Source organism: Ovis canadensis, chromosome 26 (assembly GCF_042477335.2).
Source record: "Ovis canadensis isolate MfBH-ARS-UI-01 breed Bighorn chromosome 26, ARS-UI_OviCan_v2, whole genome shotgun sequence".
In the NCBI taxonomy this organism is placed as follows: Eukaryota; Metazoa; Chordata; class Mammalia; order Artiodactyla; family Bovidae; genus Ovis; species Ovis canadensis.
In genome coordinates, this window is record NC_091270.1 from 54,119,618 (window position 1) to 54,147,193 (window position 27,576).

At 45.9% G+C, this 27,576-nt stretch overlaps 1 protein-coding gene across 5 annotated transcripts in view; it reads left to right on the forward strand.

The window, feature by feature from the left end:
• The window catches only part of PSD3 (pleckstrin and Sec7 domain containing 3), a 589,734-nt gene that overhangs the window by 171,124 nt on the left and 391,034 nt on the right, over positions 1–27,576 (forward strand). The window contains exon 1 of one of the 5 annotated variants that reach the window (XM_069572782.1): positions 8,965–9,150. The exons of 2 other annotated variants lie outside the window; for them this stretch is intronic. In XM_069572782.1, coding sequence (XP_069428883.1) covers positions 9,130–9,150 — 21 coding nt within the window. In that variant the 5' untranslated portion in view covers positions 8,965–9,129. Of the gene's footprint in view, positions 1–8,964; positions 9,151–27,576 lie in introns of those variants that run through there. 2 more of the 5 variants (XM_069572790.1, XM_069572783.1) reach the window with 2 other exon arrangements.

A 27,576-nucleotide genomic window follows, 5' to 3' on the forward strand; every position in this document is an offset into this window, starting at 1 on the left:
TTTGGCTTGTCATTTATTCAATGCCTCCTATATGCCAAACCCCGTGTGAGGCAGGGCTGTCCCACAGAACTCTGAGATGGTGAAAATGTTCTATGTCTGCTGTCTAACTATAGTGGTCAGGCTCAGAAACTGGGTTTTAATTTAGTGGAATTCTTTTTACATTTAAATGGCTACACATGGCTAGTATTCATCAAAGTGGACAGGACAGGAATGAGGAACAGGTCCTATGAAATGTTGCAGTATCCACAGTGCAGTTGTGGTGGGTTGGGCTAGGTGTGGATGGAGGAATTTTTCAGTGGTTTCTGTCCACAAGGGACCCAGTCTTTCAGAATCATCACCTTGAAACATGTGAACCTACAATGGAGATGACTGAAAGCTATATCCAGAGATACAATAAGTAAGGAAATGGCAACCCACTCCAGTATTCTTGCCTAGAGAATCCCAGGGATGGGGGAGCCTGGTGGGCTGCCGTCTATGGGGTCGCAGAGTCGGACATGACTGAAGCGACTTAGCAGCAGCAGCAGCAGCAGCATACTTAAATGTCCATGTAAATATATGTACTCATGTATTTATAGCAAGAAAAAAGAGGCTTTGACTCTTTCAACTCAAGAAGTACAAGAATATGATAAGTAGAATGGGGCTCTTTCTGTCTCAGGTTCTATACTGAGGTGTGAACGCCTTAGATATGAAAGTGGATCAAAGTAGATGTGAAACAGACCTCCTCCCCATGTGCAGAGTTCTAAGAAGATGGTTCTGGGATCCTGTGCCACAATCTTGGATCCCACAGTCAGATCAAAGCTATAAATGGAAGTGAGTGTGAGGAGATTGGGCTTTCCTGGTGGCTCAGATGGTAAAGAGTCTACCTGCCATGCAGGACACCCAGGTTCAATGCTTGGGTTGGAAAGATCCCTGGAGAAGGGCATGGCTACCCACTCCAGTGTTCTTTCCTGGAGAATCCCATGGACAGAGGAGCCTGGCGGGCTACAGCCCTTGGTTTGCAGAGTTGGACACGACTGAGTGATTAACAGGAATGCTGTGAAGAGACTGGGAGCAGATGGTGGCTAGAGCTGTCGCCTGGTCCTGCTCCCCATTAGGGGAAGGTGGAAGGTTCTACTCTGTGACTCCAAGCCTAGTGAAGGGACCCACTGGAGACATTTGAAACTGTCCTCTGTAGCTGGAAAGCGCTGAGGCTGGTGGTCTCACTCAGACCAGAAAGCTCACAGAGACTGTTGCCCCCCGGGAAACTCGGTGTGAGGGAGGGCTGAGTGCTCCTGGGGCAGGGCGTGAAACCCCCTGCTCTGTGGTTGGGGTTAGCTTGAGCTTCCAGAGTTGCTGAGCAAGGGCCACAAGTGTTCTCGTGGACCAGACATGGTCCACATGCGAGAGAGCTGGCCTGGGGTCAGCCTTCTTGGGGTCTCTCCGGTGGGGTGGGCTGGAGCGTCTCAGGAAGAAGAGGAGGTGTCCCAGAGGTACCCAGATCTGAAGAACAGGAGCAGAGCTTGTCACCCACCGTCTCCTTCCAGAGCACACTTGCTGTTGAGCAGCGAGGAAGATCTGGTGCCAGGCGAAGTCTGGGCACTCTTGGACAGGACGCTTTAATTACTGAATCGACCCTGTGTCTAGAGTGAGCTGGACGACTTCCGGCCCTGCCAAGTTTTCATTTAATGGAAGAGAGGAGTGTCTCCCACCGAATGAAACAATTGTGGAGGACAGTTCTGGTCACACCAGGATGGAACTTATTCAACAACCTGGTTTTAATGTGAATATTGATTCCATTAGCTTTTCCTTGTTATAATTCCTAGAAGCTGTGGTTGGCAGTTCTTTTCTTTTGTAACAAAAAATAAATTAATTACAAAATAACTAATAATTAATTTCTGTCAGGTTGGAAACCCTCTGTATGAATCAAGTATCTTTTTAGTGAATTCTAGAAGTAATTATTTTTGTACAAAAATAGCAAATATTAATTAACTAGGTCAGGTATAACAAATTAGCCTGAGACAAGGTGAGAAACTGCTAGTTTAAACACTCTCTTCCATTTCTCTTGAAAATGATGGAATGCGCATGGTGATAAAAAAGAGAAGTGATGATTGCAGGGGGCAGGGCGTGAAGACAGAGAAACTACTAACTGAAACCTTGAGAGAGGAACAAGTTTCATGTAAAAATTACCTGAAAATATTCCTTTGAAGAATATCTATTTGCTTTCCTCCTACTTTGTCAGCTTCCTCTGCTGGTTCTTACCCATCTCTCTAATTTCTTAGCTTTGCACTAGACTCTTCTCTTTTCTCTCTACCAATCCACTCCTTTGGTAATCTCTTCCCATTTCATGGATGTAGATACCATTTCTACTCTAACTTCCGAATCGCTCCAGCACCAGCCTCTTCCCTGAATTCTGATCTCCAGCTGTTTATGCAGCACTGCCGCTGGATGTCAGTCTACAAGGCGCCTGTAACTCACCCTGTCCAAAGCTGAGGGCTGACCTCCCTTGCCCAGTCCGGCTCCCCCTATAGTCTTCCCAGCTCACTTCACCAAATCCATCTTTTGAGCAGTTCTCTCCCAAATCCTTTTTGTCATCCTTGGCTCTCTTTCTCTTCCACCCTCCATCTATTGGCCTGTCAGCCCAACCTTCAAAAAATGACAGATTCTGAACATTTCTCATCACCTTTTCTGCTTCCACCCTGGCCTTTGCCACTCTCATCATTTGCCACTTGGATTGTTGCGTTAGCCTCCTAATTATTTTCCCTGTTTCCAACGCCCTATATAAGATAATCCTTGTTGTTGTTCAGTCGCTAAGTCGACTCCGACCCTTTGTGACCCCTTATGACCCCATGGACTGCAGCATGCCAGGCTTCCCTGTCCTTCACTGTCTCCTGGAGTTTGCTCAGATTCATGTACATTGACTTGATGATACCATCCCACCATCTCATCCTCTGTTGCCCCCTTCTCCTCCTGCCTTCAATCTTTCCCAGCATCAGGGTATTTAATGAGTTGGCTCTTTGTATCAGGAGGTAAAAGTATTGGAGCTTCAGCTTCTGCAGGCATGAGTCCTTCTAATGAATATTCAGGGTTGTTTAAGATTTATCTCCTTGCAGTCCAACGGACTCTCAAGAGTCTTCTTCAACCCCACAGTTTGAAAGCATCAATTCTTCAGTGCTCAGCTTTCTTTACAGTCCAACTCTCACATCTGGGTGTGACTACTGGAAAAACCATAGCTTTGACTATATGGACCTTTGTCGGCAAAGTGATGTCTCTGCTTTTTAAAACGCTGTCTTTGTTTGGTAATCCTGGTAAAACACAAATCAGATCGCACTGCTCCTCTGCTCAAAAGCTTCCAAAGTCAGTTAAAAGCCCAGATCCTGACAGTGGCCCGTGAGACCGCACATATTACACCTCCCGCCACCACCAGTCACTCACACAGTGCACTGACATCGTTGCAGTGGCCTCTGCACTGGCAGTTTATCCCCCATCTGCAAGGCTGGCACGCTGGCCTCCTTCTTGTCCTCACTGAGACTTCCCTTTCTCAGCATGGATAGCCTTCCCCAAACACCCTTTGCAACCATCCACTCCCCACACCCACGCTCCTCACCCCTCGTTGCTCTTGCTTGTTTTCTTGTTCTCTAAAATACTTATCGCCATGTAATGTCCTATAAATATTAACCCACCTTACCTATTTTCTGTCTTCTCAAACTCATGAGACTGTAAGCTCCGTGAGGACAGCAATGTTTCATTTACTGCTAAAGTCCATGAACTATACCTAGTACAGTACACAGTAGATGTTCCAGAAATACTGGTCATATGAATGAATGAAAGAATAGCTGTCCATGAGAAAGATCATAAAAAATAAGCTGAAATCTTTGTGTTTCTTTGTTTGTGTTTCTTCTTCTTCGTCTCAAAGATAGCTGACCTATTTGGATCCTGGGGAAAAGGTGAACTGGGTCCAGCCTGTGAGCTAACATTTCTGTGCGTGCACCATGGGGGGGTCCGTGTCACTTCCCCATTGACTGTCCTCAGGTTCCCGGCTCTCTGAAACCACCAGAGCAGACAGACCGCATGTATGTTCTTTGCTTCTTGTCTGCCAATCCTTTTATCCATCCAGCATCCATTCAGTATTCATGAGAGTCAAATTCTCGTGAATTTTGTCCTAGACATACCCTCTTAGTTTCACCTTGGGCTACTAAAATTCAAGGACATGATTGTAGATTGTGTATTTGAGATGAATATTTGTTGAGTATGTGTAATTGAGTAGTACATAAATAACTGGATAGTCTATCTTGGATAATGGCAAATTTCAACTCAACAGTTATTCACTGAGCCTTTACTATGGACCAGACACAGTGCTAGAAACTAGGAATTTGACAGTAAACAAGATAATGTTCTTCAACCTAACATATCCGTTATATGTATACAATTGATAATATCATTAATGTATAAGATGTCTTTTAGTTGAAAATACTGTAGAGGTTAGAGTTGTTTCTGTATTTCCAATAAAAACAAAAAAAATGCATGTTCTAAGACTCTTTTATTGTTTGAGAATTCAAGTAATAAAGAGGAGTGAACCATAGATCACAATGAAAAATTTTCTTTTGACATGAAATAACTGACATCTAGGAAATGAAAAAACACAATAATATTAATAAAAATGGATTTAAGAGCACTTAATGTTAATCATTGCCTAAAAAACTTGAAATGTCCCCAAATCCTACAGTTCATATATGAAATAAGTATGAGATGTTTTCTTAAATTTGACAACACACTAAAATCGTGCATGTTATTTTCAATAATGAATGTGAGACAGGGACTTTTAAAATGTAAAAGAAAAAAACCCAACAATGTTTGATCAACTATGCTGGAGAAAACACTCATTTTACCCATAGAAAATGTTGTTACAGTTATACTACTACCTCACCCACTGGAATGGCTATAATCAAATTCAGACAATAGTCAGTGTTGGCTTAGGATGCGGAGAACTTGGAACCCTCGTACATGGGAATACGAGATGGTGCAGCCACCGAGATGCACAGTTTGGCACTAAAATTAAACAGAGTTACATATGACCTATGAATTCTAGGCAAGAGAAATGAGAATATAACATCCATACAAAAACTTGCAGGAGTGTTTATAGCAGCAGTGTTCATGAAAGCCAAAAAGTAGAACAACACAAATGTTCATCAGCTGATGGATGGGTAAATAAAATGTGGCCTAGCCTTACGGTGAAATATTATGTGGCAACAAAAGGAGCGAAGTTCTGATATATGCTGATCATGGATGAGTACTGGAAATGTTAGGCTAAGTGAAAGAAATCACTCACGAAAAGACCACGTAGTGCATGATTCCATGTACATGAAAAGTCCAGAAAGATGCAAGTCCATACAGATAGAAAGAAGCTTAGTGGTTGTGTGGGGCTGAAGGGATTAAAAGGAAAGAGCAGTGACTGCTAAGCATATAGCATTCTTTCTGGGGTGATAAAATTTTTATAAAACTGATTGTGCAACTCTGAATTTACTAAAACACACTGAACTGTATGGTTTAGGTGGGTGAGGTGTATGAGTTACATCTCAATGCAACTGCTAAAAAGAAAAGTCATTCCAAAGAAACTGTCAAGAGTATGCAGCTGAAACACATCGGGGAAAAGTACTGCAAAGGTATTTTAGGAAGTTAATAAAAATATGTGATTTTTCTGGATTTGGTGGTGCGTGTGAAACTTGTCAAGTTTTAGAAATTTGTATTGAAGTTTGTTTCCATTCTAAACAGGTCTTCATTCTTGTACCAAGAAAAAAGAAAGAAAGAAAAAATATACAATCTGATACTTCAAACCAGTCTTCAGAAATAGTGGGGATTAACTGTATGCATGAATCATGCATGAGAGAATTTCAATTTCCTTTTCATTTCTTCTTTTGGCCTCCAGTACCTCATGCCTGGCCTGTTATCTTTTCTCTTTGCACAATACACCGCGGGGCTCATGGGCAGAGCTGGTGGAGGAAGACAACATGGGGTAACGGCAGAGCAGCCCCCGCCGCTTTCCTGCTGCTCCCTGGCTGGATGCCTCCTTCTACTTTTACAAGGTGGATGTTTGTGTATTCTGACAATGAACTTGAGCACCACTGTAAAACTCTGAGCTGGGTGCCTGGGATCTCTCGGGGCAAGAGTAGTGAAAATGGGAATTCATACTTTATTTCCAATCTTTCAAGAAGCCTAACAAAACATTTACACACAAAATACAGTCTGGCAAAATGAGATGTCAACCTTTTTTTGATTTGCTTTGGAATTTATCAACTCAGAAGTGGCAACACTGGCTAATTTGTGCTGATCAGAATCTCCAGCCATTATGTCTTTGATCATTTAAGGTGGGAGAAACGAATGATTATTTAATAGACGTGATCAGCTTTGTAAGTGAGATCTTAAAACATGTTGGATTCAGGGAGGAAAAAAGTTTCCTTTGTGATGACAATGTTTCTGTTGCTTAACTTTGGAAATACCTCTTTTAAAAAGTAATTTCATTAATTAATTTATTTTGGATATGCTGGGTCTTCACCGCTGCATGGACTTTGTTCTAGTTGCGGAGCAGGGTAGGGGGGTTGCTATTCTCTAGTTGTGGTGTGCTGGCTTCTTATTGTGCTGGGTTCTGCCTTTGCAGAGCACAGTCCCCAGGGCGAACGGGCTTCAGTACTTGCGGAGCGCGGGCTCAGTAGTTGTGGCTCCCCAGCTTTAGAGCACAGACTCAATAGCTGAGGCCCATGGGCTCAGTTGTTACGCAGCACGTGGGCTCTTCCTGGATCAGTCAAGCCCACATCTCCTGCATTGGCAGGTGGATTCTTTACCACTGAGCCACCAGAGATGCCCTGAAATGCCTCTTTAACACTTACCATGGACCAGGAACTTTACATAACTTGTCATGCTAATAACAATTCTTCATGTTATTATTACCCTCTTTCTATAATCGAGGAAACAGTCTCCGATTATGTGTGTCTGTCCCCAGTTCCCTTAACTACTAAATTCCTGCAAATCTATGTCTGCTCTGCCTTTTCTATGAAGTTATGCCTGTGTATAGTTGCCATGGTTTTACATTCAGCTCAAAAAGCTGACTTTCTTCCATTTATGAGTGTTGGTTGATTTTCCAGGTAAAGGCCACCAGGTCAGTGTTCATGCCCAAGGTGGAAACTGCATTTCTTACTTGGTTTTACATCTGATTGTTTGCCAACAAAATCATCAGACCTCAAGGTTCAAGGAAGGTGGGAGTTTATTGAGAATAGGCACACAGGTACTGTCTTTGTGTCATTCTGTAAGAGGGGAGGATCCATAAGGGAGAAATACGACCAAGTAAGTGAAAGCGAAGTGAAAGTTGCTCAGTCGTGTCCAACTCTTTGCGACCCCATGGACTGTCCATGGAATTCTCCAGGCCAGAATACTGGAGTCGATAGCCCGTTCCCTTCTCCAGGGGATCTTCCCAACCCAGGGATCGAACCCAGGTCTCCCGCATTACAGGCAGAACCTACACATCTGATCAAACTTCTTCCCTGGCAGGGGAGCATGGACTAAGATCATTTTCAGACGCTGGAATGGATCTGTATAAATGCATGCACCCCCTCATTCTGGTTCCGCTGGTGAGTGCCAATGGCTGACTGGTAGCTGTGGAAGGGGCGAGGCAAAGTAGGGGACGCAAGGGCCCCCTGCGCCCTTACCTGGTGGGCGGGCTCCTCGGGCCACCAAAGAACCTGATCTTCCATGTCCGACTCACAGCTCGGCCACCTTAGTCATTCCCCTGTCTTTGCGCATCTTCTACCACCGGAGAAGCCAGACTTTAAAGCCCTAAGACTCTTACGGAGCACGGAGCCGCCGGCCGCGCGGGGTTCTTATTCAGGAGCTGAGCGCGGTCTTTGCAGGTGACAGACCTCGCAAAGGGGTCTAGGTCCGCCCCCCTCTTACCCAGCGCGGGTCTCTGCCGCTCAAGGCTCGAGGGGAAGAGGAAAAGGGCCTCGGCCTGCGGCACTCCGGTAGGAAACTGCAGTTCAGGCCGGGATGCCCCGGCAGGCTCCCATTCGGGGCGGCACGGCCCGAGACCCGTCCTCCGTGGCCTGAGCGCGGGGTCCACCTCGAGGGACCGGACTCGGAAAGGGTTGGTGGGTCGCCGGCGAGCAACCCCCTACACTGACCCCCGAGGGCCCCCGCCCGACGGTTCCGACCCAAGGGCGAGCGGGGCCGCGTCGGCGCTATCCCGGGGACCGCGCGAAACACCGCCCCCTTCGCGGCTCCCCTCACGGCGCCTCCTGACTTGAAACTCCGTCGGAAGCGCCGCTCGCTTTCCTCAGGGAGACGGCGAAGCAACAGGCAGGCTTCCGCTGGAGGCCGGCGACCGCGAGCGCCGCGCGGGACCCGGCCCGGCCCCCTCTCTTCCCGCTCCCGCTTTTCTCCCCCTTCCCCTCTTCTCTCCCCTTCTCTCCGAAAACTGCCCACCTCCCGGCGCCCCTATCCCTTCCCGCCACCCGCCGGGCTGCCCCTCCCCGGGCCCCGACCACGTCCCCGCACCCAGTCCCTTCCCGTCCTGCCCCACCCCCGCACTTCCCCGCCCCCGGCCTGCCCCGCCCCTTCCCGCGTCCTTGTGGAGCACGCCCCCACCACCCGCGCCCCTCCCACCGTCGGCCCCACCCCTTCCCGCTCGCCCCCTCCCCACCATCTCCCCTCCCTCTCCTCTCCGGGGCCCCGCCCCCTCTCCCGCCCCTCCTCCTCCCCTTTCCTTCCCGGGGCCCCGCCCCCTCTTTCTCCTTCCCCAGGGCCCCGCCCCCTCCCTGCTCGTCCCCTCCCTCTCCTCCCCCAGGACTCCTCCCCCTCTCGCGTCTCTCTCCCTCCCCTTCCCCTCCCCCTTCCCCGGGCCCCGCCCCCGTCCTCCTCTCCCTCCCATACCCCTCCCCCCGAGGGCCCCGCCCCCTCCACGCTCGCCCCTCCCCCTCCCCCAGGGCTCCGCCCCTCCCCCGCCGTCCCCGGGCCGCTGACGGGCCGCAGCCTCCGCCAGGGAGCGCGCTCCTCGCCCGCAGCCCGCCGCCCGCCGGCGTCCCCGGAGCGCGACAAAGAGCGCGCCGGTCGCCCGCCCTCTCGCCGTGGCGCCCGCGGCTCCGGCGGCTCGGCGGGCGATGGGAGATGGAAGGAAGAGACGCCGCGGTGAGGCTCGATCCGGCGGGCGGGCGGGCGGCCGGCGGCCGTCGGGCCGGCGGTGCTTCGTGGCGGCTGGGTCCCGGGTCCCGGGAACGGCTTCCTTTCTGCCCCTCTTTGTGAGGGGCCAGGAGGCTCGCTTGCGGGGTGTAGGCTCGGGGGCTTCACGCCGAGCCCCGCTCTCCATCCACGAGGCCGGGGCGGCACGGGAAGCGGGAGGAGCCGGTCGGCGGAGCGCGGGGCGGTCCGGCTCGCCTGGCTTGCGGGGAGCCCAGCCGCGATCGGCGCGGGACGGGGGCGGGTTCCGAGCTTCGGAAGGCGTCGCGGCCCTCAGGTTTTCCTCGCCTTTAACTTTGCCCGCGGGTTCATGCCGGGAGCTCCGGCAGATGATGCTGCGAGACGTGAAAAAACCAGGCGCCGCTCGGAGGACGTGGGTTTAGAGTGCTGTCGAGGGGCTTGGGGGGTAAATGTGTTGTCTGTTGGTCCGCCTTCCACGGACACGGGGGTTTCCACGCCGGACTCACTCCTGAGTGGGTCCAGGCACTGGTGTAGGGAAGAGGAGGTCTGGAAAATGCCCCTCCTTGGGACGGATGCTGGCAGCACACGCTTCCATTCAAGAGCTGTACCTAGATACCTGCAAAAGATTTTGCAGAGCCCGGTGGCCGGGTGAGCGCGACTGGCTCTCTGCTGTCAGGGCGCTTGCTTTCTAGGACGGGAGGCTTGGGCGGAGATGTGAAGGAGGAAGCCAGAGGAAGGCTTGGTTCTGGGAGCCGAGTGCCTGGACGGCCTCTGCTGGCAGCTTTGGGTGGACCTTGAAGGGGAGGGTCGGTGGGGGCGAAACGATGCTCCTCGCAGGAGAGCAAATGCCCTCTCTGGCTTCTTCCAAGAAATTACTTCACCATCTTTCCTTAGAGTATTAACAGATCAAGGGATATTCTTTTTAAAAGTCGTTGATTTCGTCCTCAGCACTTTAGTGCAGCATGCTCAACAGAAACAACACAATAAAGCAAAACCAATGAACACCTTCCCAGACTATTTTTAGAAGCTCTGTCCTTCTATATCTTTCTATATCCACTTACGAATCATGTAAAAAATCTATGAGATTGTTTGTCAGATACTTCATTAATATACACTTCGTACTGAATGGAGCAGAGTGGGTATGGTGAAAATTACTTAGACACCTGGCTTGTAGATTTTGTTGCTGACACGGTGAGTTTCAGCCTCTGTCTAGGGCACATCGTTTAACCTCTGGAACTGAAATTTCCTCCTGTGTAGGATAAGAGGATTGGGTAGATAGATGCTTTCTCAGAGCCTTCCAGCCCCAGCATTTTATGGTTTCATGCCTAAACATGTACATGCATTCCTTATTCAGTGATGTACTCTCAGCTTCACCTCTGAACATCTCTCAGTTCTGTGAATCAACATTCATCCTGGTCATTAAATGGGGGAGATATTTTAAGGTGAAATTCCACAATTGAATGTTGTTTTTAAAAATGCAAGTGTAAGAAGCTTTATTTGCAATCTGAGTGAGTGCTGGCTTTATAAAAGGTTTTGTTGACACTGTTCATTTCATTAATGACCAAAGAATAATACATGCTTTGCTGTCTACGTTGTATTCAGTTCAGTTCAGTCGCTCAGTTGTGTCCGACTCTTTGCGACCCCATGAATTGCAGCACGCCAGGCCTCTCTGTCCATCACCAACTCCCAGAGTTCATTCAAACTCACATCCATCGAGTCGGTGATGCCATCCAGCCATCTCATCCTCTGTCGTCCCCTTCTCCTGCCCCTAATCCCTCCCAGCATCAGGGTCTTTTCCAATGAGTCAACTCTTCGCATGAGGTGACCAAAGTATTGAAGTTTCAGCCTCAGCATCAGTCCTTCCAATGAACACCCAGGACTGATCTCCTTTAGGATGGACTGGTTGGATCTCCTTGCAGTCCAAGGGACTCTGAAGAGTCTTCTCCAACACCACAGTTCAAAAGCATCAATTCTTCGGCGCTCAGCTTTCTTCACAGTCCAACTCTCACATCCGTACGTGACTACTGGAAAAACCATAGCCTTGACTACGTATTAAGAGGTTAAATTTTGCTTTTCATTAAATACCAGCCCTTATAAAAGTGAGATACCTTGGGAATTTGGAAATAAAAGTAAGAGTAAATTAGCTCATTGAAAAAGAAAACGTCAGAGAAACCTTCCATCAATGGCTCTATTCACTTTCTAAAACCTTGGTATTTATCTGTTTGCTGACCGTGATGGAAAACATGAGTGGGATTTAGCCTGGCATTATATTTTAAAAAGTGTCCAAAGCATTATTCCTTTTAGAGTTGATTTCCCTGCCCCCCCCCCCCCTTTGGACATTCTGGAGTCATCTGACATCATTCATAAACTAAGACTCCAGTGGTAATGGATTAATCCCAGTCTTGGTTAAGAAGTGCCGAGGCAAAAACCGTGTGAATGTTAAAATATGTATGTACTTTGGCCTCCAGGCTCGTTTGTTTGAGGTTTATCTGAGGTGATGTTGTCATTTGGCAATTCTGAAAAGATTATTTCTTTGGATTTGGGTTCGGTTAGCAGATGAGCTGGAGAAGGCAACTCCAGTACTCTTGCCTGGAAAGTCCCATGGATGGAGGAGCCTGGTAGGCTGCAGTCCATGGATGGGGTCGCTAAGAGTTGGACACGACTGAGCGACTTCACTTTCACTTTTCACTTTCATGCATTGGAGAAGGAAATGGCAACCCACTCCAGTGTTCTTGCCTGGATAATCCCAGGGATGGCGGAGCCCAGTGGGCTGCCGTCTGTGGGGTCTCACAGAGTTGGACACGACTAAAGCAACTTAGCAGCAGCAGCAGCAGGAGATGAGTAATGGATGGTAATCCTTCTCGATTTTTTAGAAATGAATTCAGACATGACTGAAGTTTAGACAGTCTGAGAAATAATCTAGTGATCAGGAGGTGACCAAAGCCCCCTCACCTGAACATGTGATTCAGGCTCATAGACCTTGGGGTCCAGTCTCATGTCCCGTCACTGCTGCTTCTGTGGTTCTCAGCATTTAGGACCCCCCTGTGCAGTCGTGGAAACCCACTCCAGTATTCTTGCCTGGGGAATCCCACGGACAGAGCAGTCTGGCGGGCTCCAGTCCGTAGCATCGCAAAGAGTTGGACACGACTGCCGCTACTTAGCAGACATGCACCGCGTAGTTGGGTCAGGCAGAGAGGTCCCTGGCTTCCCTTTGACGTAAGTGGAGGTGTTTCCACGTTGAGTACTGCCACTCAGCTCTTCTGGAGCTCTTTCACAGTTAAATCAGCCGAACCTCAGTGTCGCGTGGTGCACGGTCCAGATGAAATGGCCCAAAGCGTTTGTTCTTGGCGTCCCTGCCTGGACAGCTTGTGGTATTCTTTGCAGTTTTAGAGATTTGCTGGAAAGAATTTTAGCAGTAGCATTATTATTATTGTTTTTTGTGAGTGTGTGTCCCTTTGTACCTTTCCGTGTTTCTGAGTTACATGTCCATCTTCCAAAGACGTTTTTCACAGACTCCAGTTTAAATAGTGTTGGTTGTAGTGGTTGCAGTGGTAATGTGAACTGCTGTCACACTTTGCAGAAAGGGGTAGTGGGGAGACGGGAGAGGAAAGAGACTTCCATCGTAGTGAAGTTATTCTTAAGCTCGTTTACTGGATTCCCATGCCTCATTCGAAAATAAGGCGTTAACTCCCAACGCTAATAATGAATCTTTGCTTCTGCTATCTTATTTGTATAAAACAGCGCGTGTCCCTGCAATCCTTGTTTTCCACTGTGCCCAGAAGGTCAACTAACTGGGGCCCTGTTGGTGCCAGTGGACAGGATTTTGTTGACACTCCAGGACACAGAGGTGGCGGGGTGCCTTCCCTCTTGGGGACACCTGTGATGTAAGGAAGGGAGTCACCAGCTTCTCTCCCCTGCCTCTGTGGGAGCACCAGGCCCTGGCCGTGGCTAACCACTCATTTCTCCTGGCTTGTTTAACTGGGAACAGCCATCTGTTATTAATAGTTTGAAACTTGCTTTTCTCTGGTCACAGACCAGTAGATAAGTCAGAATAGTTTGTACATGTTGATGGACATTATGGGAAGTTTATCTTTGAGGTTAGGGTAAGTGGGAGAATGAACACTTTGACCTGAGCTGAAAGCTTTTTTCTTACATAGTAGTTTCAGGTAGGTTGTCTGAGAGGCAGCATTTTCCTTTAAGTTTCAAATGATGGCCTGACTTTTGGGAAAATGCTAATTTTATGTGATATTTTCAAGCATGATACATTGTTACAGTCACAGCTAATGTTTATTGAGATCTAGTCACTGTTTTAACACAGGTTACCTCGAGTCCCCATGACAGCCCCATGTGGTCAGTAGTGTCTGAAGTCTGGAGAAGTTAAGTAACACAGCTCAGTAAGCGGCAGAACTGAGATTTAAACTTGGCAGTCGAGTGATCTTCACCACCACTCTGCTTCTATGTCCTCAAAGTTAGCACTGTGTGCTGCGGGACTTTGGCTCTCGTATTCAGATTCTCTGGGTCTTGGAATCTGAAACTGGATGACTGATTTGTCAGCAAGCATTATTTTAGATGTCTGTTGGCTTAAATACTGGAAGCAGGATTGTTGTTTGGCTCAAGAGATGGAAATTGTATATTTTTCCTTCAAAAATACAGTGTCTAAAAGGATACTAAAGGGACTGTGTAAGGAATTCCATATATTTATAAGTACTTAATTGGAATTCAAATACAGCAGATTCACCGTTTAAAATTGAATGTAAAGCTCACTCATTTTGACTTACAGTTACGTCACACGATGGAAATGACCTAGACTTTTCTATACGTTTGAATATCAGTATGCTTTTCCTTGTTTTTTTTTTTTTCCTTCTAGGAAGCTGGGATTTAGGTTGTTGAGAGAGGGGTCTGAAACAATAGGAGGAGGGTGGGGGGCTGAGCCGAGGGCAGTCATAAGAAGGTCACGTGGCAGTTGCTCCCCGATTCTCTTGCCTTCTGTTCCCAGACCTCTGCTGAGAAAAAGCGACTTACAGAAATGAAGCAGGTTGGTTCTTCCTATGGCTCTTCAGTCTGTGGACAATGAAAGTGGAAACGTTTAAATAGACGGAGCTGTAGTTTCTTTTGCTTGGCCTTCACGTGACTACTGGTTAAGGACCAGTGGAACTGCTTTTCTCTGCGTATGATAACTTACAGGCTGTTTTGAATTTCATTTTTCAACAACTCTTACTTTCCAAGAAGTTGTTTGGTAAGCACAGTAGCATAATTGAGTCATAGGACTCTGACGGAAGGGGAAATCTGGGCGTAGCAGTCAGCGGCACAGACAGCGTAATTGGATGATTGCTGCCTTTGTGATTATATTATTTTCTAGCAAAATTATATTGGGAAATGGCAGCAGGTTGTGTGATCTTCCAGAGCATGGTCTCTGACCGGACCTTCGTGCCTCTAAAAGGCACAAGTAGTGAGTGTTTGAAGAAGCAAGATGTGTCCTTGGGTCTGAAGCTTCTCACTTGAATATCAAAGTTCCCTTTGGACAGATGTTTATGCTTTTCAGCTTCATTTCTTTGCTTCTTCTTCTTCTTTTTAATGTTTTGGTTTTTTTGGCCACGAGGCGTGTAGGATCGCAGCCCCTTGACTAGGGATCGAATCCACACCTCTTGCGTTGGAAGGCCAAGTCTTAACCACTGGGCCACCAGGGGTGCCCCTCAGCTTCATTTCTATTGGCTCCAAAGGGCCCATGAGCTGCTGCCCCATCTCCTGATGCTTATTTCTTCCCATGAAAGTCTTCCGTGGAAGAAAAAAAATCTCATTGTTTTCCACGAGCATCTGTAAATATATTATGGCAGAAACTGAAGTATAGATATTAATATGCTGTTCATTCATTCATTCATGCAGCAGATATTAAGTATTGATACTTACCATGTGCCAAGCTCTTTGTTGGGCTCCAAAAAGCCTTGTCTACTGACCGCTAAGAAAACCTGCCAAGAACATTTAGAAGTTAACCAGGGCCATATTTTTAAGTGTCAAACTTCACAGCATATAAATATTGAAACTACTGTATTTAAGAACTCTTTCATAGAATTCTCTCTTAGAATCAGTGAGTTGCCTCCAAATCAGTATTGTTCAACCTGACTTTCTGCCGTGATGGAAATATTTGTTTATATCTGTGCCGTCTCATATGGCAGTCAGTAGCTGCATGTTGCCACCGAGAGCATTTGAAATTTGGCTAGTGAGAGTTAGGAACTGAATTTTAAATTTTATTGAATTTCCTTGAACTTAAGTAGCCTCCCGTGACTTGTGGCTAATGTATTGGAACAGCAGCTGTAGAACAGAAATGCTTTACGTGGTGGCGGTGGTTGTCCTAGGCAGACATCTCCCACTTGACCATCTGATAGCTTATGGTATGTTTACTGACTGGGCTTTGCTAAGCTTTTATTTCTGTACGTGTTTACGCCATCGTGTCTGATGTGTCCCAGAGCAGGGAGAGGATACAGAGGCATGGGATTTTAATGGAAATGAAAGTGAAGGCAGAATCACAGCAAGTGAGAAGAAGAATGTATTCAACAGGAGGAACCATTCTGAAAAAAAAAAAAAAATGAATAAATTGTGTAACAGGTAGCCTGCAGTTGACAGCCCTCAGCAAGATGGAGGAAAAGTTTTTGATAAAATAGGAAAATGAGTGCCTGGCTGAGATTCACTATTATATACATTCAAGAGCTGGCTGTGAGTTGTTTGAGAAAGTAACAGAGATACTGAGAGCACTGCCGTTGGCCTCTTCGTTGCAAGCTGTGGATAGCTGCATAGGTCCCAGCCCCCCTTGAACCTGCATAGCATCACAGTCTGTCTCCGGGTGGGGGGTGCTGAACCTCCAAGTGGCTAAGGCCTTTCCTGGGATCCCAAAGCGATCTTGGAGGTCCAGTAGATTTTCGAAGTAGATAAAGCTGAGTAGGCGAGAGTCTTGTACAGCATGGCAAGGGGTGTGCCTAGTTTTAAAACTGCATTGTTAGCAGAGGTGTTTCAGACCATAGATTAGAGAAAGAAAACCTTTTTTTTTTAAATCCCCAAGCACTTCTCAGTCTGGAGGTAGATAGCCACATTTATAGACGCTGGGGTTTCTCTGGGGTCAGGCATGTGGGAGGTAGCCTTGAGTATAACAGCAGGTGTGAAATCATGAGAGGATTCTCAAGGCTATGCTTCTGTTGGAATACATGATTATTTTGAGTTTTCTAACTTGTGGTGAAAGCACGGTGATACCAAGGCATAACATTGCAAAAATGTGGGGATAGGAGGCGGAGAAAGAATAACACGCTTACATTGCGCCAGACACTGTGTGAAGCGGGGCGTGTGTCTGTGTGTCTGTGTGTCTGTGTGTCTGTGTGTGTGAATTCACATCTTCTTACATACGCTTTACAATATTGCAAGCTAGGTAGTATCCCCATTTTCAGAGTATGCATTTGAGGCTCATGGAGGTTAAATGGGATTCTCTTTTTAAAACAATTGTACGAGATAAAATTCCCATGCCACACAGCTTGTCCATCTAAAGTACATGGTCCCTGATTTTCAGTACCTTCACAGAGCTGTGTGTTCATCCTCGTAGTCGACTTCAGAGTACCGTAGTCACCCCGAACAAACTCGGGATCCGTTAGCTGTTGCCCCGTAGTCTCACTGGTGCCCCCACCCCCTGACCCAGGGATCACTGCCCTGTTTTCTGTCTGTGTGGATCTGCATCCTGTGCACACGTCACACGCACGGAGCCACACAACATGTGGCTGTCTGTGCCTGGCTTCTTTCACTCAGCAAAATGCGTTCAGTGCTCAGCCGTGCTGTAGCATGTATCAGCACTGCTTTCCTTTTTATTGCTGAGTGATATTCAAATGAATAGCCAGGACATGTTTTGTTTCTTTATCAGATAGTGGTCCCTCCCTTCCTGCTGTGAACGTTCACATACACGTTTTTGTGGGGATGTATGCTTCCATTTCTGTGGGCTATGTAGCTAGGAGTGAACTTGCTGGGTCGTATTGTGACTCTGTGTTTGACCCTTGGAGGAGTCACCGAACTGGTTTTCGTGGGGGCTGCACCACTTTCCACCTCTATCAGCAGACTCCTAGAATCCCCCTTTCTCCACACGTGTTATCATTTCCTGGCTTTCTGACTTTAGCCATCTTAGTGGGTTTTAAGTGGTATTTCTTCATGTTTTATTTCCCTAATGTTGTTGAGCATCTTTTCATATGCTTTTTGGCCATTTGTGTATCCTTCTTTGAAAAATGTCTATTGTGATCCTCTGCCCTTTTAAAAATTGGTTTGTCTTTTTTATTATTAAATTGTAAAAATTTCTTCATATATTCTGGATGCAAGTCTCTTATCAGGTATATGCTTTGCAGATATCTTCCCCCATTCTGAGGGCTGTCTTTTCATTTTCTTGTTCCTGTCCTTTGAAGGAAGTGAGTTCTTTATCTTAAGCTTGGGTAGGCCTAACACACTTCTAGGTCCTCACATATTTGCTGCAGTCCGTCAACACACTAACTTGTAAAGTGATTTGTGTAACGAATATCATTCTTCTGGGGTTTCTGGTTGGAAAAAGGGATGGATTTAACTTTTGTCTAAGCTACTTAAGGGAAAAGTAAAGCTCAGGATTTGAGACCTTTATGTGTCTTGAAATTTTGGAAGTCGTTTCTTTGGAGTCTTTTATGTACAGAAAACGGTGCTTTCCTCTTGGATTAGAGAATTGCTTGGAAGGAAGAGGACAGTCTGCCTAGAAGACTGCTCCTGGTCTTTTTGGGGCCTGTCATTTTATGGTCTGAACAGTGGTTCCCAAACTCGCCTGTCACAAGAGTCACCCGGTTTTAGATTGCTAGGGCTGCCTGAAGGTCTGGTCCCTTAGTTCTGAGGCGTCCCTTTTCATAACCACCCCAGGTGATTAAGATCGAGACACTTGAGAAACTCTGATTTAAGCTGGCGATAATCAGGACCTTTTAGTGGATTCCCCCAGAACTTAATTAGACTCTTCAACGGGTGTGGTCCCCGGTGGCAAACATCCCTCACTGAGGGTAATTCAGTAAGAGCTGATCCAGCCTGTCTGACTGCTTTGCTTGCAGGACTGCTGATCTTGATCCAGCGCAACCGACATTCTCTTCCCTTCCTCTCTCAGAGTAGAGATGGTTCCAGCTTAACAGGCACTTTCAAGTCATAGGGTTGCCACCACCATCCCCTTTTCCTCCCCTTTAAGATGTGTTCCCATTTCCTTACCACTGCTGAATCCCTAGCGGCCTCCCATAGCCAGACAGATCTCCATATAACCCAGGGGGGAGAAAAAGTCATGGAAAGAAAAATAGATCAAAGTTTGTTGTTGTTTAGTCGTTAACTCGCGTCCAACTCTTTTGTGACCCCTTGGATTGTAGGCTCCTCTGTCCATGGGATTCTCCGGGCAAGAATACTGGAGTGGGTTGCCATGCCCTCCTCCAGGGGATCTTCCCGACCCAGGGATCGAACCTGCGTCTCTTGCTTGGCAGGCGGATTCTTTACCACCGAGCCACCTGGGAAGCCCTAGATCGAATTGTACACAATCATTACTTACACTTCGCTTGTTTTGCATGGGTGGTCAGGGTCTCCTAAAGGATTTGATGACTGTGAGGTTGGGCTGGCTCTATTTATCCTGGGCTGGGGAGACTCCCATGCCTAGGTCCCTAAATGAGAGGCAGGATGTGGTTAGACTGTGGCCTTAGTAATGCTCGAGCAGAGCTTAGTGCCTGTGGAAAAGCAGTCAGTGGACAATAAGTGTGACCTGGATGGCAGGCTATAGCGGCCTTACCTGGGTGCGAGGTGGACTTATCTTCGTTCTTAAAATCACACAGGTGTTAAATGGTAAAACTGGTCTTTCTTGTTCCCTATATGTGATTGCCTGTAGATAACGCAGTGTTGCAGCCAGGAGGAAAATTCTGGCGCTTTGAATGGTGCTTTGGCCCATGGTAGTCACTCGATAAATGTTTGTCCAATGAATGAGTTAAACACCACAGGCGATTGAATTGCTAAGCCTAAGAGCCTTTCAGGAATGTATGGACAGAAGAGGTGCTCTGATGTTGACCCTGTCACGTGGTGGAGTAGAATTTCCAGAGCTGGCACGTTTCTGACCCGATCGGCGTCTGCTTTGCTGTGTGGTCTTGTTGCGTCTCCTGCTTCGGGGAGATGGGGTTTTTCCCACTTTGCTGACAGCGTCCATGGGCTGCATTTAGTGTGCCAGGTGTGGCTATTATGACAGTTTCTTGCAAATAACAGCCTAGGGCACAGAAAATAAGAGGAGTGTGTAACTGAATTTCCTCACACAGGTCTTTCCCTTTTGGCAGACACGTTTGATAGAAGTAGATTAAAGGTGTGGACTCGGTCTGCGTGGTGTGGTCATTAACGGTCTCAGGGACCTGATTCATTCATTCGTTTGATTTCATCATGTTTGTTTTTCATTCTTGACTCATTTCTTCCTACCTTCCTTGTGTGGCTTGTATGTCAGTTGACTGTCTTCTGTATTGATGAGTTCTATTTGGGGAAAAGAAATCTAATAAAACAGAGCATAATATTCTAAAGCTGGAGCTTAAGTAAAGATATATTTACTTTAAAAATACTTATATATTTTAATAAATATATAATTTATATATTTAATTATATAAACACTTATATAATTTAATTTTAATATGAAAATACTTATATATTTTAATACTTTAATTAAATACTTATATTTTAATTTTATTTGCATATAAAGATATTTATATATTTAGAAGAACTTGATAGCTTCGGAGTAGTTAAGGTCTATATTTTAGAAACTCTCCTAAAATAAATATATCTGTGATTAGTTAGAAAATGTTTTAATTTATAATGTCATTATATATCAAAAGAGTTCACAGGACGATTAAAAGGATAATGGTAATAATTTCTTGGTATGCATGCTTGCTGAGTTGCTTCAGTCGTGTCCAATTCTGTGTGACACTATGGACTGTAGCCTCCCAGGCTCCTCTGTCCATGGGATTCCCCAGGTAAGACTATTGGAGTGGGTTGCCATGCCTTTCTCCAGGGGATCCTCCCAACCCAGGGATAGATCCCACATCTTATATGTTTCCTACATTGGCCGGCTGGTTCTTTACCACTTGCACCACCTGGGAAGCCCTATTCCTCTATTTTGTAAAAGCAATTTAAAAATAAACCATTTTTTGGTAGAATTCTCTTATGGTCATTGAATGTCTTATTTCTAAAGCTTTTTAGAAATTTAGCTTTTGTGGAAACAACTCTTTCTTGTTATAGACATATATAATTGCTTTACATACTATTTAATTAGAGTACTATTAATTTATTACGTACTATTTAATTTAATTAACAATTTCACCATATTGGCATAAATCAATTTCATTCAGTTCAGTTCAGTTGCTTAGTCATGTCTGACTCTTTGCGACCCCATGGCCTGCAGCACACCAGGCTTCCTTGTCCATCACCAACTCCAAGAGTCTTCTTCAGCACCACAGTTCAAAAGCATCAGTTCTTTGGTGCTCAGCTTTCTTTATGGTCTAACTGTCACATCCATACATGACTACTGGAAAAACCATAGCTTTGACTGGATGGACCTTTGTCAGCAAAGTAATGTCTCTGCTTTTTAACATGCTTCCAAATCAGTTTGGAAACAAACACAGTTGATTCTTGGTAACCATCAGCTCAGTGATGGGAGCAGAATTTCAGAAGCTTGCCAAAGCCTCAGTCACTAACCATGAGCACCGAGTTATGACGGGTTTCGTCGGGGATGTTTTACAGGTGCCTGGGCATCCCAGAGTGGGCTAAGTGCAGGGCGGGGAGAGCCTCAGCTGTGTAGGTAAGTTTAGAAACAAAGGCAGACCTGATGGAGGACGTGAGAAGTGATTAGGGAGAGAGGTTAGGGCCCTCTCCATTTGTTTTAGACTCACTTTTGGCTTTTATCATACTACTTCTATTTGTATACAGACTTACTAAACTCACGAATAATTTATTTCTGCATCAAATTTTTTTGAAATAAAATTTTTTCCTTTTACCTGGAAGAAACTTTTAAGTCCTTTAAAACTGTGGTTTATAAAAATACGACCCACCGGTATCTATCTATTAAGTGACGCATTATCAAAGTGTGGGCTTCCCCGGCGGTTCATACAGTAAAGAGCTTGCCTGCAATATGGGAGATATGGGTTTGATCCCTGGGTCGGGAAGATCCCCTGGGGAAGGAAATGGCAACCCACTCCAGTATTCCTGCCTGGGAAATCCCATGGACAGAGGAGCTTGGGAGGCTACAATTCATGAGGTTGCAAAGAGTCAGACACGACTGAGCAATTAACACATTACTGAGGTACAATATAATAATAGCACAACTTTTTTCTGTCTCATACCCAAGTACAGAGGTTCACTGAAAACAGGTTACATCCAGATTTTATACATCATTAAAACATTAAGTGCCTTGTACTTTGGGTCATAGTTTCTCTGTCACTTAAAGAAATCAAAGTCCATTACATTGGCCTGCTTCAGCAAGGGTGTGCGTGTTGAGACCCATCTTTCAGTGTGTTCTGGTGAAGTAAGAGGTAGAGGTTGTATATGAGAGTGTTTTAGAGTATCTCTCAGTTTAGAGAACTGTTTCTTTACAGTTATTCGGGTTTTCTATGAGGTTAATTTAATTATCAAGTCTCGGCAGCTTCGTTTTTTTCTACAATATCTGAATATGTATATGCATACGAAGTGTCCTATTTAAAATAAAACCGTTTTGTAAGGCTGCAAGATACACTACCCTAGATCATATGCAGCTGTGTATTACTGTTGTTTTCATTCATTCACATATTCATTGAACAAATAGTCGCTGCTTCCTATGTGCCATGCGTTATTTTCGTTTCCAAGGATGCTGTGGGCAACAGAATACACCAAAAATTCATATTCTTGCAGGGTGAGACAGATCGTATGTGTATGTGTGTGTGGTAATTTGGGGAAAAATAAAGCAGAGGAGGGGCGTTAGGAATTGGGCGGAAGTTGAATTTTTAAGTAGGATGGTCTAGAATGGGCTTCCTGTGGTGCCTTGGGATGAAGGCCTGCCGAAGGTGAAGGGAGTCATGTGACTGTCTTGGGGGAGGAGAGGCCAGCAGGTGCTAGTCTTGAGGCGTAGGCATGTTTCCCACCTTCTGGGAACTTGCAAAACTAGAGTGGCTGGAGTGGAGTAGGCAGGGAGGAGAGCAGATATCAATTCCTGTAAGGCCCCTCGGTCCTGTCGGCTGCTGCAGGGGCTTCGGCTTGTTAGAGTGAGCAGAGGAGCTGGCGGAGGATTTCACGTAAAGACGCGACAGAGTCTGGCTTATCTTTTAAGAGGACGCGCTGCTATTGTGTCTCATGAGATTAGATCTAAGTGGAGAAGGGCAGAAACAGGCAAAGCAGTTAGGCTGTTGTAATAATCTAGGTGAGCGATGGTGATGGCTTGGACCAGTGTGATTTGTTTTGAAGATAGAGTGTGAAAGAGTTCCTGATTGACTGGATGTGAGATGTGAGTGAGAGGAGTCAGTGATAAATAGCGAGGTTTTGGCCTCTGCAGCCTGAAGCATGGAGTTAGATTAACTAGGGTAGGGAGAAGCTAATTTGGAGGGAAATACCAGGAACTCAGTTTTGGAGATGCCCCGTGGGCAGCAGTGATGCTAGTCTGGATTTCAGAGGAGAGATCTGGCTGGAGATAAACATTTGGGAGAGTTCAGAATGTATGAAATGGATGAAATTGGTTGAAACCCATAAGGGAGTGAGTGTAGAGAGAAAAGAGGTTTGAGAGCAAGAACCTGGGCCACTTCTGTGCTGAGGTTGGGGAGATGAGATGGAACCAGGAAAGGAGGATGAGAAAAAGCTGTTGATGGAATAGGAGGAAAACTAGGAGAGGGCCGTGTCTTGGGAGCCAAGTGAAGAGACTGTTTTAAGGAGGATGAGTCAGATACTGAAGAGGGAAGTACAGGTCAGTCGAGGTCAAGGATTGACTTAGGGATTTAATAATGGGAGGTCATCGGTAAGCCTGACAGAAGCACTTGTGGCGGAGTCGTGGGGACCTACAGTTGATGGTGAGGAATCAGGAGACAGTAGGAGTAGGAAATGGAAACATCAACTGTGACCAATATTCCAAGATTCTTGTAAAGAGAAGGTGATTAAACACAGCTGACGGGAAAAACGAGGTCAAGAAAGGTTTTAAAATGGGGAACGTAGCAGCATGTTTGCTGACAGCAAAGACAGTCAAGAGGAAGAAAGGAATGATCTTTCATGTAGTAGCATAATCCTTATCCAAAATCAGTCAGTTCAGTTGCTCAGTCATGTCCGACTCTCAATCATGTCTCAATCTGTCCCCATGGACTGCAGCACTCCAGGCTTCCCTTTCTAACTCCCAGAGCTTGCTCAAACTCATGTCCATCGAGTCGGTGATGCCATCCAACCATCTCATCCTCTGTCATCCCCTCTTCTCCTGCCTCAATCTTTTCCAGCATCAGCGTCTTTTCCAGTGAATCAGCTCTTCGCATCAGATGGCCAAAGTATTGGGAGTTTCAGCATCAGTCCTTCCAATGAATATTCAGGACCGATTTACTTTAGGATGGACTGGTTTGATCTCCTTGCAGTCCCGGGGACTCTCAAGAGTCTCCTCCAACACCACAGTTCAAAGGCATCAATTCTTTTCTTTATAGTCCAACTCTTACATCCATACATGACTACTGGAAATGTTATGCCCAGAGTCCGAGTCCCCAAAACTGAGAGAATAAGACGTCCACAGCGATGCAAAAGCATAAAGGGGTTTATTACCAGCTTGAGCCAGGACCCATGTCTCATCTAGCACAGTGGAATCAGACAAAGGCCCTGAGCTCTGAATCACATATACTTTTATACAGATGGTTCTTTGTTTCTGTAACAGCATAGCTGATTGGTTAAACCCTACGCGCGCGCGGGACTTTTAAACCTCGCATCCCTATCCGGGTTGGCTCAGGTCTGGCACAGGTGGGGGGCTCCTGGGATTTTTTTCTGATTGGTCGAGCTACACTGCCTGCGGGAATTCCCAGAGCCTCAGCTTTTCTCAGGCCTAGCCCGACCCTTAGAGCCTGTCCTGGCTTCAGTTTGGTCCTAACAGGAAAAACCATAGCTTTGGCTAGACGGACCTTTGTTGGCAAAGTAATATCTCTGCTTTTTAATATGCTGTCTAGGTTGCTCATAGCTTTTCTTCCAAGGAGCAAGCTTTTCTTCCAAGGAGCAAAAATTAACTCTGGTTTAATTTAAAATTGCTAAAATCATTTGGCTTTTTCAGTGTTTGTTAATATAGTCTGTATTTTCAGCATACAAAGTTATCTTCCCATCTCCATCAAAAATCAGACCTTTTACTATTTTTTAAATTTTTTTTTTTTTTTGGTATGGATAGTGTCTGTTCTTCTTTTTCAGCCTAAGGGAGTTCCTAGTTGTGTACCAGTGAGCATGGGCTTGAGGTACACTCTGCCCACACACTTCAGTACCTGCTGACTTTTTTGTTTAGACTTCATTTTTTTAAAAGAAGTTTTAGGTTCACAGCAAAACTGAGAGGAAGGCACGGAGATGCCCCACGTGCTTCCAGCCCTACACACCCATGGCCGCCTCGTCACCAACATCCCCATCCCGCGGCATGCTCGTTGCAAGAGATGAACCCATGCTGACACATGGTCACCCAAGTCCGCAGTTTACCTTCGGGCTCGCTCCTGGTGCTGTGCATTCTTGGGTTTGGAAAATGTGTAATGACATTCATCACATTCATTACTGTTACCCTTCATAACAGTAGAATGTTTCCACTGCCCTAAAAGGCCCTCTGTTCTACCTCTTCATCCCTCCCTTTACCCCGCCTCTGGCAACCACTGATCTGTTTACCATCTCCATGGTTTGGCCTTTTCCAGAATGTTATTTAGTTGAAATCATGCAGTGTATAGTCTTATGCAGGTTGCCTTCTTTCACTTAGTAATATACATGTAAGGTTGCTTTGGGCCTCCCTGGTGGCTCAGCTGGTAAAGAATCCGCCTGCAATGCAGGAGACCAGGGTTCTATCCCTAGGTTGGAAAGATCCCCTGGAGAAGGGAATGGCGACCCACTCCAGTATTCTGGTCTGGAGAATTCCATGAACTGTATGGTCCATGGGGCCGCAAAGAGTCGGACACGACTGAGCACCTTTCACTTTCACTGCACATGTCTTTCCATGGTTCGAGTGCTCATTTTTTCAGCACTGGAATACGCCGTTGTCTGATGTACCCAAGTTGATGTGTCCATTCACCCAGGACAGTGTGGTTGTTTCCAGGTTTTGGGCGTTTATGAGCAAAGCTGCTGTAAACATCCTTGGGTAGGTTTCTGTGTGGACATAAACACCAAGGAGCATTGCATGGATTGCTGGATTGTCTGGTTAGAGGGTGTTTAGCTTTGTAAGAAAACTGCCAAACTGTCTTCCAAAGTGACGTTCTGCATTCCCATCAGCAGCGAACGAGAGTTCCTGTTGCTCCATGGCCTCGTCAGCATTTGGTGTTGTCAGTGTTCTGGATTTTGGCCATCCAGACATGTGGGTAGTGATGTCTCACTGCTCTCCTGATTTTATCTCAGACACAGGTTTCCCCCCCATCCTTTAAGCAGATATGGAATCCCCTGGGTTTTCCAAGAATATATTTAGTCAACAAAATAGTCGCTGCATACACGATGGCCCTATGTTTACAGATAACAACCGCAGGGCCACAGAGGGGCGATAAACAGTAAGAATTTAGGGAGACAAGGTCTCCGGCTCTTGTGTGGGTTGATAGTGGCTTCTGTGCGTGCTGTGCAGATCAGCGCGGACACTGTTGAAAGACCGATTGTGACTCTTTAGGTTTGGGGGGGGGCCTGGGATCCTGCATTTCTGACAAACTCCCAGGTGATGGCCGTGCTGCTGGTGCATTTCATTTTGAGTAGAAAAATATCGGAGGCACTGCATCTGAGCTTAAGTTTTCCCCTTAGGTTTTTGTTCTCTTCTTCCTCTCTAGTGGGAATTCTCAGAAAACATTTCAGTATCTTCTGCCTTCTGGCTTTGCATTTTTATTGATCTCTGCAGAAAGGCTACTGGGCTTCTGGATGTGTGTTTAGTAATTAGGTAGTAATGAGGCAAGTGTCATTTGTTTTATGTGTGGAAAGCCAGGCTCCCAATCTAATGTAAGCCACGAGGCCCTTTGCTCCTGGGCCTGTGAGCATCAGCTTTTGTGCTTTAAAGGCCCAGAGGCTGGCTCCAGTGCAAGTGTGCTCAAGCACGGTCTGCTCTCTGATGCTCTGGACACGTCCATGCTTCGTCTCGTTCTCCTGATGAAGGTTAGTTGCTAAACGTGTTGTAGAAGTAGATTTTGTCAGCTTGTGGAAAATAAAGGAAATCTTTTAAATTCAGCACATGCTGATAAAAAAAGGTTCTCAGATGGCTCTAGAAATGAAGAGTCACTAATCAAAGGTAATTTGTGAGGGAAGTTGGGGGAGAGTTTGAAATTAAATATATATAAACTGAAAATTTATTTAAGTTCTACATTTAGTTTATGCTGTAATTTAGACCATAAATCTTGTCCTGAATTTAATTTTCATGAGACATATTCTTAGGCTCATCTGTATCAGTGCTGCCCAGTAGAAATACAATGTGAGTCTTATGTGTATAATTTAAAATTTTCTAGTAGCCCCCTTAAAAAAGTAGAAAGAAACAGGTGAAATGAATTTAAAGAATATATTTTATTTAACCCAGTTATCCAAAATATTGTCATTTCAATATGTAATAAATATAAAAATTATTGAGGAGATTATCTGATTTCTTCTTCTTTCTAGTCTAAATCTTAGAAATCAGACATGCATTTTATATTCATAACACATCTGCCGTATTTCAGGTGCCAAATGGCTCCATGTGGTGCTGTATTGGACAGTGCTAATATGCAGAGCAGTTGCTGATGTAATAAGGGCAGCTTTGTTTGTGCCTTTTTTTCATCACTCTCTGTGAATATCAGCATACTGTTTGCTATAGTGATAGCATTTGTGGCTAGCTAAATATTAAAATTAGGATGGAATTTTTTATATCAATTTAAAAAATCTACCCTAAAATGCATAGCTAAATGATATATGGAAAAAACAGGAAATTATAACTATGCAACCAATGCTGACCTGCTGACTGACTTGTGTGTCGGTCGTGTCTGGCTCTTTGACACCACGTGGACTGTAGCCCAGACGGCTCCTCTGTCCATGGAATTTTCCAGGCAAGAATACCGGCGTGGTTGCCATTTTCTCCTCCAGGGGATCCTCCCCATCCAGGGATCAAACCCACATCTCTTGCGCCTCCTGCATGGGCAGGCAGGATGCTTTCCTGCTGCGCCACCTGGGAAGCCCGTGAGCAGAGGAGCCTGGTGGACCATAGCTCGTGGAGTAACAGGAGCG